A 17686-nucleotide genomic window follows, 5' to 3' on the forward strand; every position below is an offset into this window, starting at 1 on the left:
AAGACGTGTTTTTAGTCTAGATTTAAACTGACAGAGTGTGTCTGCATCCCGAACAATGCTAGGAAGGTTGTTCCACAGTTTAGGTGCCAAATAGGAGAAGGATCTACAGCCTGCGGTTGATTTTGATATTCTAGATATTATCAGCTGGCCTGAATTCTGAGATCGCAATAAACGTGAAGGACTATAATGTATTAAAAGCTCACTTAGGTACTGGGGAGATAAACCATTTAGTGCTTTGTAAGTAATTAACAAGATTTTAAAATCTATACGATGTTTAACAGGAAGCCAATGCAGTGATGACAGAACTGGGCTAATATGGTCATACTTCCTAGTTCTAGTAAGAACTCTAGCTGCTGCATTTTGTACGAGCTGTAGTTTATTTATCAAGCGAGCAGAACAACCACCCAGTAGAGCGTTACAGTAATCTAACCTTGAGGTCATGAACGCATGAACTAACTTTTCTGCATTCTTCATTGAGAGCATATGTCGTAGTTTAGATATATTTTTAAGATGGAAGAATGCAGTTTTACAGATGCTAGTAACATGGCCTTCAAATGAAAGATTGGTATCAAAGAGCACACCCAGGTTCCTAGCTGACGACGAAGACTTAACAGAGCAGCCATCAAGTGTTAGACAGTATTCTAGGTTATTACATGAAGAAGTTTTCGGTCCAAAAATTAGAATCTCTGTTTTTCCTGAATTTAGTAGTAGGAAATTACTGGTCATCCAGTTTTTATATCAGCTATACATTCTGTTAATTTAGTGAATTGGTAAGTTTCGTCAGAGCGTGAAGAAATATAGAGCTGAGTATCATCAGCATAACAATGAAAACTAATGCCATGCTTCCTAATGATATCTCCCAAGCGTAGCATGTACAGAATGAAAAGCAACGGTCCTAGTACTGAGCCTTGCGGTACTCCATATTTACCTTGTGATCGATATGACATCTCATCGTTTACTACTACAAACTCATAACGGTCAGATAAGTATGATTTGAACCATGCCAATGCAATTCCACTAATGCCAACATAGTTTTCAAGTCTATTTAAGAGAATATTGTGATCGATAGTGTCAAATGCAGCACTAAGATCCAGTAACACTAATAGAGAGATACAACCACGATATGATGATAAGAGCAAATCATTAGTAACTCTAATGAGAGCAGTCTCAGTACTATGGTACGGTCTAAATCCTGACTGGAAATCCTCACAGATATTATTTCTTTCTAAAAAGGAACATAGTTGTGATGAAACTGCCTTTTCTAGTATTTTTGACAGAAAAGTAAGATTTGAGATCGACCTGTAATTGACTAATTCTTTAGGATCTAGTTGTGTTTTTTTAATAAGAGGTTTAATAATAGCCAGCTTAAAAGTTTTTGGTACGTATCCTAGTGATAAAGATGAATTAACAATATTAAGAAGGGGATCTATGACTTCTGGAAGCATCTCTTTCAATAGCTTAGTCGGTATAGGGTCTAACATACATGTGGTTGATTTTGATGATTTAACAAGTTTAGACAATTCTTCCTCTCCTAAAGCAGTAAATGAAATGAATTTTTCCTCAGGGACACTACAATGCACTGTCTGACACGATACTGTAGTAGACGGTTGCATGGTTATAATTTTCTCTCTAATATTATCAATCTTGCAAGTAAAGAAGTTCATAAAGTCATTACTGCTGTGCTCTTTGGAAACAACAGAAGTTGAAGCTTTATTTCTTGTTAATTTAGCCACTGTATCAAATAAATACCTAGGTTTGTGTTTATTTTTTTCTAAGAGTTTTGAAAAATAGGCAGATCTAGCAGTTTTTAAGGCCTTTCTGTACTCAGTCATTTTCTCTCTCCACGAAATGCAAAATACTTCTAGTTTTGTTTTCTTCCAGCTGCGCTCCATTTTTCTAGCTGCTGTTTTTAGGGCCAGAGTCTGCTCACTGTACCATGGCATTGGATTAAATTCCTTAATCTTTTTTAAATGCAAAGGAGCAACTGAATCTAATGTGCTGGAAAAGACAGAGGCAATAGTTTCTGTTGCAACATCGAGGTCTTCTAAGCTGTCTGGTATGCTAAGGCGATGAAACTGATCAGGAAGATTATTTATAAAGTGATCTTTAGTGGTAGAAGTGATGGTTCTACCATATTTATGGCAGAGAGGCAGTTTAGCCTCTTTAACTAAATGTAGTATACACAAGACTAGATAATGATCTGAGATGTCGTCACTCTGCTGCAGAATTTCAACGGCATCAATATTGATTCCATGTGACAATATTAGATCTAAAGTATGATTACGACAATGAGTGGGTCCTGACACGTGTTGTCTAACACCAATAGAGTTTAGAATGTCTGCAAATGCCAATCCCAATGAGTCTTTTTTATTATCTACATGGATATTAAAATCACCAACAACAAGGACTTTATCTGCAGCTAGTACTAACTCCGATAGAAAATCAGCAAATTCTTTAATTAAGTCTGTATGGTGTCCTGGTGGCCTGTATACAGTAGCCAACACAAATGTCAACTTACATAATGTTACGTAAAGCACCATCACTTCAAAGGAATTATATTTGAAAGACTTCTGGCTGATACTGTAAATATTACTATAAATTACAGCAACACCTCCCCCTTTTCCTTTCTGTCGAGGATTGTGTCGATAATCATAACCTTGAGGACTAGACTCATTTAAAGTAATGTAATCGTCCGGTTTTAGCCAGGTTTCTGTCAAACACAGCACATCTCGATTATTGTCTGTGATAATATCGTTTACAATAAGTGCTTTTGAAGAAAGTGATCTAATATTTAACAATCCAAGCTTTATCATTTGTTTATCATTATTATCTCTATTTTTTATTTGTTGAACATCAATTAAATTTTTTCCATTAAAAGGGTTTGGAAGTTTTTTGTTTTTATTAATTCGGGGTACAGACACAGTCTCTATGTGATAATATCTATGTGTAAGAGTTTCTATGTGTTGGGATTTATCTGACTTCTGTAACGTGAGGAAGCTAGCAGACGGTCGGTTTAGCCAGTCTGTCTGCTTCCTGACCTGGGCCGTAGTTTGTCATGTTTCAGCTCTAATATTGCCATATTACTAGAGAGAAGAGCAGCACCATCCCGGGAGGGATGAATACCATCTCTTTTCAACAGGTCAGGTCTGCCCCAAAAACTTTTACAATTGTCTATGAAATCTATATTATTCTGCGGACACCACTTAGACAGCCAGCCATTGAGTGATGATAATCTGCTAACTATCTCATCACTCCGACGAACAGGAAGGGGACCAGAACAATTTACTTCTCCTGACATTGTACTTGCGAGTTCACACACCTCTTCAATGTTAATTTTAGTGATCTCCGACTGGCGAAGTCGAACATCATTTGTGCCGACGTGAATAATAATTTTAGAGTATTTACGATTAGCATTAGCCAGCACTTTTAAATTTGCTTTGATGTCAGGTGCTCTGGCTCCCAGCAAACATGTGACTATGGTGGCTGGTGTCTCTATTTTCACGTTCCGTGTAATAGAATCGCCAATTACTAGGGCACTTTCAACAGGATTCTCAGTGGGTGCGTCACTGAGTGGGGAGAACCTGTTTGATGTTCTTACTGGAACGGAAGAGTGGTGTTTTCCGCGGCTAGGCCGCCTCACCATTACCCAAGTGTCCTGCTGCGCGGGCTCTACAGCCGGAACCAAACAATGTACAGAGTTCACTAAGCTAGTTGCATCCAAAACAGTATCTGAAGCCCCTGCATTCTTACTATCCTCGATTAAAGTTTGGATGCATGTCTCTAATTCTGAGATTCTCTCTGTCAGCCTGACTATTTCCCTACATTTATGACATGTAAATCCCTCGTCGCTGACAGAGAGAGCTATGCTAAACATGTGACAGATGGAACACGAAATAACACTGGGAAAGGATGACATGACTCACCGTGTTTGTAGACTGATCCGATCCGAGTTTCCACAGCTGTTTGATGAACGCGTTGAAAAAGGAGCATGCGAGACTGATGACAAGTTAACAAGCTAGCGAGATGCAAACGCATTGTAACAGCGATTTAGATTCAAAGATTACAAGCTGGTGACATCAGATTAATGTGGTAGGCAATAGTATATATATAAAGTAATGATAATATAAGCAACAAAAAGTACGAGATTCAATAAAAGTTTCAAAAGATTCAAAGCTATACGGAGATACAAAACACTGAGCAGCGAGGCAGACCCTAGTGGAAAATCCAGCTAAAACTGGATGGTCTAAGATGGTCATTAGCTGGTCTAAGCTGGTCATTAGCTGGTCCAAGCTGGTCTAAGATGGTCATTAGCTGGTACAAGCTGGTCTAAGCTGGTCATTAGCTGGTCTAATATGGTCATTAGCTGGTACAAGCTGGTCATTAGCTGGTACAAGCTGGTCATTAGCTGGTCTAAGCTGGTCATTAGCTGGTACAAGCTGGTCATTAGCTGGTCATTAGCTGGTCTAAGCTGGTCATTAGGTGGTCTAAGATGGTCATTAGCTGGTACAAGCTGGTCTAAGCTGGTCATTAGCTGGTACAAGCTGGTCATTAGCTGGTCTAAGCTGGTCATTAGCTGGTACAAGCTGGTCATTAGCTGGTCTAAGCTGGTCATTAGCTGGTCTAAGATGGTCATTAGCTGGTCATTAGCTGGTACAAGCTGGTCTAAGCTGGACATTCCCAGCCGGCAAATGACCGACCTTCAATGTTGAATTGTGGTTGAAATAAGGTCAGTTGTTGTTTCAACAGTGAATCAACGTTGATACAACGTAGATTGCTAAACGGTTGAAGCCCAGTCAACACATGACCAAAATTCAACGTTGAAATATGGTTGAAGTAACGTCAGTTGATGTTTCAACAGTGAAACAATTATTAAATGTAAAATGGTTGAAACAGGTTAGGAAAATCACGTATAAATCAATGCTGAAATAAGCTACCAACCTATATCACCATGCATCTATAATTTTCTTTTGCAAAATTATATATTTTTAATTTATTATTTAAGAAGTCTTTGACATCCAAATGTAAGTGAGACTACATGTACAATAGTGAATTCTAAATCTAAAAATATACATTTTGTTATCTTAAGTAATATATATATATATATATATATATATATATATATATATATATATATATATATATATATATATATATTATTCTTTCCACCTCTGCTCTAGCTTGGTTCCTTGTAATAAACCTGGCATTTTATACTAAATATTGTTGGCTCTGAGACAAATTTCATGTCATGTTCCTAGATCCTTCCATGCGGATGGACTCCTGCACCGCAGAGCAGAGCGACCTCCTGTCAAAGGCCATGAACCAGATGACTATAGTAAGCAAAACCTCAATCATTCAGTACACTACTGTTGAAAAGTTGTGGGTCTGTAAGATTTTTACATGTTTTTGAAAGAAATCTTACATTTTAAAATCATTAACCCCAGGTTGTTTCAGTGAGATCGTCCTTGAAAGGCCTGTAGGCTAAATAATCAGCTAAATGAGGTAACATAGATGACAAGTATAATGTTATAGTGCTTGTAGTTATAATCATTTATTTAACTATTATGATAACAGGATATCATGGTCATTAATCTATTTTATTGTATTTCTCTATGTCTGTTTGTAGTTATGTTTGCCAGTGAGACAGATGCCATACTGTTCCACTCAAAGGTATTTATTTATTTGTTTGTACACATGTATGATTTTTTTTTATTTTTTACCTAAATACTTCTTACTTATAAATGCTGACTGTGGTTCAGGGGGTCGACAACTTTAAAGGCTCTCTAAGCGATTCTGAGCAGAGTAACTTCCTGTTGACGTTCGAAGTGTTGTCAAACAAAACAGAGGCTAGCTAGACCCTCCCTCCTACTCCTCCTGGCCCTCCCCTCCGTGCTTCCTGAAACAGTCATGAACGCGCATTTAAAATGCTGCTTATCGGTTATTGGCTGGAGCATGTTTATTATGTTAAGTGGTCCAGGCTGCATCAGTTTGTTTTTGTTGCCGTTTTTGGAGCTTGTGGCGACTACAGAGACCATGTTTTTTTTACAGTGTGTTCAGGGGACAGGCAGCTAGCGGATAGTGAGGAGATGTTTGCTGTATGTGACAAAAAATGTTTTGGCCTAAAAACGCGTGACTTCGCTTAGAGCACCTTTAAGCATGCAAGTTATTTTCGACAGAAATTTGGCCAGCTTACTCATTGCTCATACTCTATGCCTCTAATATGTTTGAATTATATCACCAATGCAATATCAGGGGGTAAATATATCATTAGAGTTCTTAAAATTATGTTTACTCTTGTTACCAGATGAGATGTAATCTCTAGGGTTTGGTGCTGAGATTCTTCAGGACAACGCCTTGATGCCATTCACACTCAGTACATAAAGATGGTGAGTTTCACAATAGCTGCCACAGCCACAAATCAAGAGACTGACACAACAGGCTTTCATTCTTTATATACTTTATATATAGGGAGGGTACCAAAACCTTATTAAAGTAAATGGGCCCTGGGGCTAAATTATGAAACAGTGCTTTCTGACCCTCCATAGACTGCAACGTTATTACTTTTTATGGCCCAGAAAGGTAGTAAACTTTGTTAAAATAGTCTACGTGACTTCAGGGTTTCAACCTTAATGTTATGAAGCGATGAGAATACTTTTTGTGCGCAGAAAAAAAAAAAACCCAACAATTTCTTTTCTACTGTCGGTCTCTGACACTGTTGACTGTTGTAGTAAACACAGTGCAGCACTTCCAGGTTCTACATCAGAACGTCGGCTCATTGTTGGCTGTATTCTGCGTCAGCATCACATGCATGTGTTGTGGTGCTCACATGAACAGCATCAGAGAGTGACACGGAGAGAGGAAATTGTTTAATAAAGTCAATAATTTTGTTTTTTGCACACAAAAAGTATTCTGGCCGCTACATTAAAGTTGAACCACTGCAGTCACGTGGGCTATTTTAACAATGTCTTTACTATCTTTCTGGGCCTGCAAAAGTTGCAATTACGTTGCAGTCTGGGGTCAGAAAGCACTCAGATTTAATCAAAAATATCTTAATTTGTGTTCTGAAGATGAACGGAGGTCTTATGGGTTTTGAATGAAATGAGGGCGAGTAATTAATGACAGAAATTTCATTTTTGGGTGAACTAACCCTTTAAGAGCCATATAATATGTTGTTTATTTAGATAAAAAGAACATCAGAATGGTTTGACCTTTAATGTCTGTATATAGAACTACATTGGAAATTTGAACAATAAAAAACTGTTTTAAAAGCTAAACTATTGCGCGTTCTCAAAGCAATAGGGCTGCACGATATATCGCATGAGTTTGTCACGCGCATTTCATCAGTAAAGCCGGTTCCCTGATTACCGCTAAATCGCCATCACCTGCTTTCAAATGGAGCGGCATTTAATAGACAGAGCCGTAGATCACTGAAAAGCCACGCAATATCGCGTTCATTATCGAAGGCGATTCATCTGCGATATGAACGCGATATTGCGTGGCTTATCAGGGATCTACGGCTCTGTCTATTAAATGCCGCTCCATTTGAAAGCAGGTGATGGCGATTTAGCGGTAATCAGGGAACCGGCTTTACTGATGAAATGCGCGTGACAATTGCATGCGATATATCGCCCAGCCCTAATTCCAGTGATACCAGCCTTTGCTACTGACACATTCAATCTGAAATATATAATAAAATGACATACAACAAACATGTAGTATTAAAATTTTTAATACAATGTCATGTTCAAAATAAAGTGAAAAATAAAAGTGTCTGCTTTGTCTGGTGTACAAGGATATTTACTGGCAAAAGTCATATTTGGGAATGAAAGAATATTGGCTATAGATATTATATTAGTTATCGCATGCACAATTCACTGTGGCCTATTTGGATAATAAATAAACTATATTTAAAGTACATTAACATGTTTTCTTGCATGTGTGCAATTTTTGAAACATATTACATATAAAAATTCAAGTCTACCCAGATTAGAAGTGCTTCAAGTTCTGCAAACTATGAAAGTTTACTGCTGCCTTCACCACAGGAGTTTACAATTAATATTATTATGCTACCATACATTTTGGCAAACTTTCAAAACTATATGCTTAAAAGACTCAAGGTAATACAGAAACAACAAAAATAGGCTACTTAAAACGCTATTGGCTCGTTTAGCGAATCCTAACGACACCTCTGGTGAATCATTGGCTGTGTTCATATCAAGCTACAAGCTACGCAATATCGCGTTCATGATCGCAGATGAATCGCCTTCGATTATGAACACGATATTGCGTAGCTTGTCCGCGAACTACGGCTCTGTATATTAAGTGCCGCTCCATTTGAAAGCAGGTGATGGACATTTACGCTAATCACAGAACCGGCTTTACTGATGAGACACGCATGACAATCGCATTCAATTAATCGTGCAGCCCTAATAGGCTGTAGTACTTTAGTTTTTACTACAGTAAACTGCGTGTATTGTATAGTTTAAAGAAAACTTAGTAAAGTATTGGGTAACGTAATTTGTTTATATTACTATAGTTGTTATATTACCACAGTGTAGAACATAGTAGTGTTCTGTAGCTTTAAATCTGAGCAGACTAAGATCCAAAAGCTTGCTTATACGCATGCGCGAGTTGGTGCTACGGTGTTGAAGTTTGTACATTTCATGTTGAACTCCTGCATGTCTCATAGTAAAGATATTGTTGTTAAAAAGGATCTTTGCCTTGCCACTCGTCATTCAACATGGTGTCAGAAGTGGTCTGCACAGAATCGTGAAAGCGGCGAGGAAAATGAACTTTTCCAACGAGCATCCACACAGTAAGCCATCGTTATCGCACAATAAATCATGGCTGAAGGGTTCCGCAGACCTGATCCTCTTGTATTTGATGGCAATATCGCCGAAAATTGGCGTGTGTTTGAGCAGGAATTCGACATATTCATTGCTGCTGCACACTCTGAGAAAGAGCCTCGCACGAAAGCATTCATACTGCTTAATCTGGCCGACTCGGAAGCCATTGAGCGCGAGCGAACATTCGTCTATGCACCCGCTGCGTATACAGGCGAGGGAGAAAACCGACGAATAATTACTCCGGCTGAATCACGCGAGGACCCAGAATGTCTAAAACGCAAGTTTCGCGAACTTTGCAGCCCACAAACAAACATAACGATGGAAAGACACAAATTTAATTCAAGAAACCAAAAGCCAGGAGAAACAATAGAGGCATATGTAAGCGACCTACGAAACAAGGCACAGAGTTGCAGGTTTGGAGATTTACAGGAAGAATTGATAAGAGATCGACTCGTGTGTGGGATACTTAACGATGGAATGAGAAAACTCTTGTTGCGTGACAATGAGCTTACGTTAACAAAAGCCATTGAAATATGCCAAATACATGAACTGACAGACCAGCACACTAAAACACTAGCTGGACCAAAGCACAACTTGACAAACGTGGACAGTGTTCAACAAACGGTAAAAAGAAAACCGTTTCGTACTCCTAAACACAGGTTAGACAAGTTTGCTCCGCAACAAATTCACAATTGCAGCAATTGTGGAAGTAACCATGAGGCAAAACGGGAGAAATGTCCTGCATATGGCCAGCAATGTCACAGGTGCAACAAATGGAACCACTTCCAAAAATGCTGCAAATCAGTGAAAATTCAACACACACGAGATCGAAAAAAGACTGTAAATCAAATTGATGTTGCCAAAGCTTCAAATAGCAGCGAAGACTCATTCTTTATAGATGGAGTTGCGATAAATCATCAAAAGGTGGTCGACTCAAAACTGTTAAAGAAAACTGCAATATCTTGCACAGTGCAAACCAATGGAAAGCCTCTTGAACTAAAGATTGACACAGGAGCCTCATGTAATATCATGTCTTTGCAGACATTTGCACAGGTAAAGCAAGATGAAAACCTTCAGGTGTCAAGCCATGTGAAGCTTGTTGCGTATGGTGGAGAGGAGATCCAAACTGCTGGTTCAACCATGTTATCTTGCAATCTGAGTGACCAGACCTACTCTCTACAGTTCAACGTAGTGCGAAATAATGTACAGCCATTGCTCGGACTGTCTGACTGTCTTCGGATGGGCCTTATTTCTCTCAATAATGCAGTCCACCAGGTCAGTGTAAAAGAAAACTTAAGTTTTGTCCAGCTGCTTAACACAGAATATGCAGATCTTTTCCGAAATGAAATAGGAAAGCTTCCTGTAACATACTGCATGAAACTGGACAAAGAAGCTCAACCTGTCGTCCGTCCAGCACGCAGAATTCCTGCAGCAATGCAACACAAGGTAAAATCAGAGTTGGAAAAAATGGTCGCCATGGGCGTGATCACTCCTGTATCTGAGCCAACCGATTGGGTGTCATCTATGGTGGCAACTCACAAGAAAAACTCAGATGAAATAAGACTGTGCATTGACCCTAGGAACCTAAACAAGTTCCTAAAACGTCCGCATCACCCCATGCGCACAGTGGAAGAAGTGGCAGCGCAGATGCCAAACTCCACAGTATTTTCTGTGCTTGACGCAAAAAGCTCCTTTTGGCAGATTTCACTAGATCACAAGTCCTCCCTACTGACTACGTTCAGTACGCCATTTGGAAGATTCCGATTTCTCAGGATGCCCTTTGGCATTAACTCGGCCAGCGAGGTCTTTCAGCGCGCTATGGAACAGATCTTTGCTGGCTACCCGTGCGCAGTCATAGTCAATGACATCATCGTGGGAGGTAATGGCGAGCAGGAACACGATGCAAACCTGAGGAAAGTGTTGGACCGTGCTCGTGAAGTGAACTTGAGACTGAACCCTCAAAAGTGCAAATTCCGCCTAAGTGAGGTGAGCTATGTCGGTCATATTTTTACAAGCAAGGGACTACAACCTGACCCAGCAAAAACAAAAGCAATCACAGAAATGCCGCCACCAGACAATGTTACTGCGCTGCAGCGCTTCCTGGGTATGATCAATTACTTAGGAAAATTCATACCGTACCTTAGTGAGCTGTCCGCCCCTCTGCGCGAGCTGACCTGTAAAAATACAGAGTGGTGTTGGTTCAAACAGCATCAGGACGCTTTTGAAGTTCTGAAGCACAGGATTTCTAGTCCACCAACCTTGAAATACTACGACGTCCAGAAACCTGTCACACTCACCTGTGATGCCTCCCAGTTCGGACTCGGAGCTGCGTGTCTTCAAGAAGGTGCTCCTGTCGCGTACGCTTCATGTACTCTGACGCAAACAGAAGTACGTTACGCGCAGATAGAAAAAGAACTTCTGGCTGTAGTATTTGCGTGCACCAAATTCAGTGACTACATATATGGTAAACAAATTCACATCGAAACAGACCACCAGCCATTGGTCACCATTCTTAACAAGCCTATCCACACAGCTCCAGCAAGGCTGCAACGCATGATGTTAAGATTGCAGAAATACAATTTCACAATCACATACAAGAAAGGGAAACATATGTTCCTTGCCGACACGTTGTCACGTTCCCCCAGAGACTCACCAGATGAACACAGAGATGATGGAGCTGACTTCGAAGTTATGTCAGTTCAACACATCTCGTCTTCCAGACTGAAAGAGTTGCAAACTCATACTGCACAGGATCCAGTCCTTCAACGTCTCTGCAGTATTATCAAGTCAGGATGGCCTTCTAGCCAATCAAAGCTGCCAGCAGAAATTCGTGAGTATTTTCCCTTCAGGGATGAGCTTACAGTCGATGAAGATGTACTCATGAAGGGACAGAGAACGGTTGTTCCAGAATCACTACGCAGTGAGTATATCACCATTATTCACAGAGGTCATCCAGGCCTTGATGCAACCAAACGCAGGGCACGGGGCATTGTATTCTGGCCTTCTTTAACCAAAGACATTGAAAAGGAGGTACTATCGTGCTCTATCTGTAACAGTATGAAACCACATCAACAAAAAGAGCCTCTACACTTACATCACATCCCAGATCTTCCATGGTCAAGTGTGGCTACAGATATCTTTGAGTGGAATGGTCAACACTACCTCGTACTAGTTGACTCATATTCGGGATGGTTCGAAATTGATCTGCTTCGTGACCTGTCCTCCAGTACAGTAATCACAAAACTCAAAAGGCACTTCTCTGTTCATGGGAGTCCGCACAAAGTCTTTTCAGACAACGGTACCCAGTTTACAAGCCAACAGTTCAAAGAATTTGCTGCTGCTTGGGATTTTACACACACCACTAGTAGCCCTGAATATCCACAAGCTAATGGGCTAGCCGAGAGGGCAGTGCGGAGTGCAAAACATCTAATGGAGAAATCCAAGAGGGACGGCTCTGATGTGTTTCAAAACTTGCTCAATCTCAGAAATGTTCCACGTGATCAGACACTTGGTTCATCAGCAGAGAGATTAATGTCGAGACAGACGCGCACATCTCTGCCAATCAGCAAGTCCATTCTGGTGCCAGCCTCAAAGAATAATGTTGCAGTCAAGAATCAAATCTCAAAAAAGAGACATTGTCAAAAGACATACTATGACAAGTCCAGCAGAACTCTCCGACCACTCTTACAAGGAGAGGTAGTGAGACTTGCAACGACCAAAGGCCATGACCGAATCGGACTTGTCAAACAGCTATGTGATGAACCAAGATCATATCTTGTGGAAGTTGGAAGAAGAGAATACAGACGAAACCGAAAACATATCCTTCCTGTCGCGGAGCCACCACCACAAAAATTAGACCACAGTGAAATGTCACTCCCCTTTGTTCAAACCCCCTCTGCTGAATCTAAGCACAAATTTCCCACTCCAAATGAGGTCAAAGAACAACGCACCCCACAAGGAACCGAGAAGAAACCACTGAATGAACATTCAACAAAAGTTCCTTCTACTGCTCCATATGTGACCAGAGCAGGTCGCATTTCCAAACCAAACCCAAAGTACCTGGAATGAAACAAAAAGGAAATAGAGACAGAAAAGAAAGTTCTATAATTCAGTAACAAAATGTTCAATTTATAAATGTTGATAATATAACTGATGTTAAAATGTGAGTTAACAAATGTTGTGTTAATTGCCCTTTTTACTCTCAGCTCAAGTAATGTTAAATGCTTTTCCTATGAAAAAAAAAACATTTTTTTTGAGTTAACTTCAATATAAGAAATTGTTCATTAAGGGATAAGTGTCAAAGTTAAAGAAGGAGGATGTAGAACATAGTAGTGTTCTGTAGCTTTAAATCTGAGCAGACTAAGATCCAAAAGCTTGCTTATACGCATGCGCGAGTTGGTGCTACGGTGTTGAAGTTTGTACATTTCATGTTGAACTCCTGCATGTCTCATAGTAAAGATATTGTTGTTAAAAAGGATCTTTGCCTTGCCACTCGTCATTCAACACACAGCAATAGCCTATAGAATTACCACAACAAATTAATTCAAGTATGGCTCAAAAACACTATAGTATTTACTATAAATTACTACGGTATTTTTTTCACCTCACCTTTTTCACCTCAAATAGTTTCTTAAGGCTAGATCGCCTTCTTGTGCTACAAGTCTTGTTTAATAATTGATGCTCTTCAATATGAATAACGCAGAAGAACACAGGCACGCGATCAACAGCCTATTTTATTTTATTTAATCTCTCGCATGCCAAATTTCACGTGCATAGTGTAAACCTTCATCATAAAAGCTATATAGTATTATATATATTATATATATATATATATATATATATGATATTAAAATGACATAACCACTGCACTATATCAACAGACAAGCAGAGAGAACGTAGGCTAGACAGTGCTTGTGATAACTTCGGTAAAGTTGGTTTTATATTCGCACATTCGGACTTCTGATAAATTCAGACTTTCCAATAAATGTGCAATAAATTAATGTTTGCAATTTTAAGCAGCGACATGATATTGACAACCAACGATTGTCAACTTACAACATTTTTCACAGTCGATCAAAATAGGCAAGTATTGTTTTAATGGCATATTTACTTGTGAATGTCCACTGAATGTCCAATGTAGTGTGATTAACAAGGCTATTGAATACGGATGTCCGGATGTGCGAATATAAAACCAACTTTACCCAAGTCTTGTGATATAGGCCTAATTAACTTTAATTTTAAGTGTAATTGTTTTTTATAGGCTATCAACCACACAGAAACACATGACTGCCTCAGCGTATAAGCTTTATGCATTAATGAGACTACTTTCTGACCTTGTGTAAGCTTAAAAAAAAATAAAAATGTGTTAACCTGAAATGATGACTCTGAAGACTTTAAACTTTATAATAATTTTATTGACCACAGACACTGTAGCCACAGCCTAATGGCAAAACTAAAACAAATCAAGTGACTAACAGATACATCAAATAGAATAGCAAATGTTAGCTAATAATAGTCATCGCTAGAAGTGAGTGGAAGATTGCTTGGAGCTTTTTACAACGAGCTAGCAAGCATATTCACGCAAAAGAAACATTAAACAACTGTTAAACAACTTAAACAATACACTTACATTCATATACAATACATATCTCTTATTGTTTTTCCGGAAATCTCCCACTCGATTTGAGCAAATCAGGTAAAGAGGTTGAAAAACACCTATTCCCGTGTGACAACACCCCAAAGTTGGGAACCGCCCCTTTTTGTTCCGCAGAGACCTCCTTCTCGAAAATCTTAGAAGGGTCATTCTACAGAAACGTCCACTTTTCTGTCCCTAGACTTTACAGAAATATTACACTTGAAAAACACTTTAGGATTACAATTTTTTTAATATATTTTAATATGAAACAATATGTTTATGAACAATTAAACCTTCTTGAGCCATCAATGTGCCAATATTTGTCTTTTAATTAATTCTAAAAATTCCAAGCGCCACAGAAGTGCTTGTCCCCACAGTCATGTACAGAGGGAAAGTACTTTATTTTGAGGTCAGAAACAGGTTTTTCTACCATTTTAATTACAATAATGTATGCATAACTATCAAATATATAATGTAAATAACATAAAAAAACCAAATGCCAAATAAATATTATAAAATATATAATGAATGTAGTTGTCCCCTGGTGTTGTGTCACTGGTGTTACCTTTAACAAAAATCTCTTATTTTGAAATAAATAATCACACTGATGACATCACTTGACTTCCTTCTTCCTATTTCCTGAAGATCAGTGAAGAAAGGCCAATGAAAAGTCCACTATCTCTTTTCAATTATCAGAAATTTTAATTAGAAAATCATAATTTCATACGAAGCTTTTAGTTGAAGTCACTGGTGTGACCTACTTTATTGCTAGGGAATTATAAAAAACTAGAATACAAATGGACTACTTGATTTAGTGAATATATCATGATTGACAACATGTGGATTGATTCCTTGCAGCAGCCATTTTGTAAAATGCATTTTTCATGAAAAATGTCACTGGTGTTACTGTCACTGGTGTTACCTTTTTATGAAATTGTCACTGGTGTTACCGTCACTGGTGTTACCCATTTATAGATCAACTTTATTTAAAGCTATTCATTTAGTTCTTTTGCATAAAATAGCACTAAGATTACATGATTCTAACTTTTCTTTCTCATTGTTAATCCTCCTTTGGTCAGATATGGCTAAATTAAGGGTATTTGGCTAAATTCAGTGCAGCGACTTTACAGACAGCGTATTTTACAGACAGTTTTAAAATGTTGTTTATGATCTTTTTCTGACTGTTTTCACTAAGTGTCAATGATAAGTCTTTTATTGTACACCAAATGTAAAAATTTTGTCCAATCTACTTAATTATAGTTGAAAAATTAAGGATCTTTGGTCCTATGTATACGTCACTGGAGATTCATTTTGTCACTGGTGTTACTGTTTTTTGTCTGTCACATTAAATAAAATGTGTCATATGTGACATGATAATAATTTTACATCCATTGAATTCTGCTACACTCAAGAATTAAGATTTAAAGGATTGCATCATTACTTTTTTATAACTGTTTTTCCAATATTTTCATTGTTATAGCAAATACATGGTTGCGAAATTGAATTATTATCATTCAATCACACTTTTAACTAACCTGATTAAAATAAAAAAAACACATAATCTCCTTATTTTTTGCATTATCATTATTATTCTGTAACTCTGACTGCATGTGCTGAAAAAATTGAGAAATAATATTTCATAAAAATGAGAGAAGTACCAGAGAAGTAAGGTAACACCAGTGACAAAAAAAGGGGACATGCAGTCTTTAAATAAATGTACAAAAAAATTAAAAAATCATTAAGCTGTCATTTATGTGTATTCATAAATTCAAAGTGTAATATAATAATGTGGTCTAAGTTTAAATGTTAGAAAAAGAAATACATTTTAAGACATTTTGTCATACCAAAAGTGGACGTTTCTGTAGAATGACCCAGAAACCGAAAATCTTGTAACACCGGTCGCATACGGTCTAGCCGCAAAGTTCAAATATTTCAACGCATCCGAAGCTCAAATCGGATCCGAAATTTACGCATTCGCATATGATCGGAACTCCACGCAGACCCCGTACTACTCTCCATTGAAAATGAATAACTTCCGGTCCAAAGGCTGTCGTTTGTCGTGTGCAGTGGAAAGGCGGCTTCAGAGTGAAACCGAAAGTGGTAAAAATGAACAGAAATCATGAACTTACCGCACATTAGTAGAACGATCTGAAAGAATTTGAAATTGTTCTTCATGCTGTCGAATAGTGATGGGACATTTGAACCGAGGCTTCGGATCTTGTGTCGAGCATAAATGGGCGTGCCAGATGAAGCGTCGATTCGAGGCTTGTGTTGAGAAAGTGTAGAAATCACGTGACCGATGACAAACGAGGGCTGCGTCCGAAAACCTAGGTAGCTGTCTTGCTGCCTCGCTATATTCCAAGAATCGATTCCTCACTGTTATTTTCAATTTTTTTAATGCCAACACCGTGTCTAACATTGTCGCGTCTTACCGTGCCACACAGCAAGTAACTCTCTACACCGGGCGTGCAAAGCGACCGTTGCAAATCCATTTGTCCTTCCTATTAGACATATTGCGACTGCTGCTTGGTCATAATTAGAACGAGGCATTTACTTCGGGGATTTGTCACGTCGTGCTTCCTGCGTCAGGTGTAGACAGTAGACACACAGTGTAAAGACTAGGAATATGTTCACCATATACATATAGGTAGATTCTATTTACATACATATTTGTGGAAAAAATTTGTGGGAAAAAAAAACAGAGGGGAGGAGGGGAAGAGGGGAGGAGGGGAGGAGGGGAGGGGGGGGGATGTTTTGAAAAGTTTACTATTTAATTTATTAAAAACCACAGTGGAGCTATATACTATTTTTGGCAGCTGTTACAGAAAAATTAAAAAAAAAAAAAAAGATTTAACCTTGAGATTTGAAGTATTAGCTTAGATATTTGCAACATAGTGTCACTGTAGTGTTGCAAATATCTAAGCTATCTAATAAATATAATTCTTAATGACTTTCTGATAGAAATGCAATATCAATTGGTATTATTGATAGAATAACGATATACAAACCTTTACATTCAATCGCGTTTGGTCCCATTTATTTTTGATCACACATACACAAACTTTTAGTCCAAAAGTGCGCACATTTGGAGAAATGCACATTTACCTCATATTTCATTAGATATAAGCTGGCCAGGGTTTCATAATTACCGAGGACAGAAAATGTAGTTTGCCAGGGGGGTACGGGGGTATGCTCCCCCGAGAATTTC

General features: G+C 38.5%; 1 protein-coding gene across 1 annotated transcript in view; it reads right to left on the minus strand.

Annotated features, from left to right (window-relative positions):
• Window positions 1-16711, minus strand: part of LOC125278243 — an 84849-nt gene extending 68138 nt beyond the window's left edge. The window contains exon 1 of the mRNA XM_048207253.1: window positions 16608-16711. Within this exon, the coding sequence (XP_048063210.1) occupies window positions 16608-16653 (46 nt within the window). The 5' untranslated portion in view covers window positions 16654-16711. The remainder of the gene's footprint in view (window positions 1-16607) is intronic.
• Between the last annotated feature and the right edge of the window lie 975 nt (window positions 16712-17686).

The sequence above is a fragment of the Megalobrama amblycephala genome, linkage group LG1, assembly GCF_018812025.1.
Source record: "Megalobrama amblycephala isolate DHTTF-2021 linkage group LG1, ASM1881202v1, whole genome shotgun sequence".
Classification (NCBI taxonomy): Eukaryota; Metazoa; Chordata; class Actinopteri; order Cypriniformes; family Xenocyprididae; genus Megalobrama; species Megalobrama amblycephala.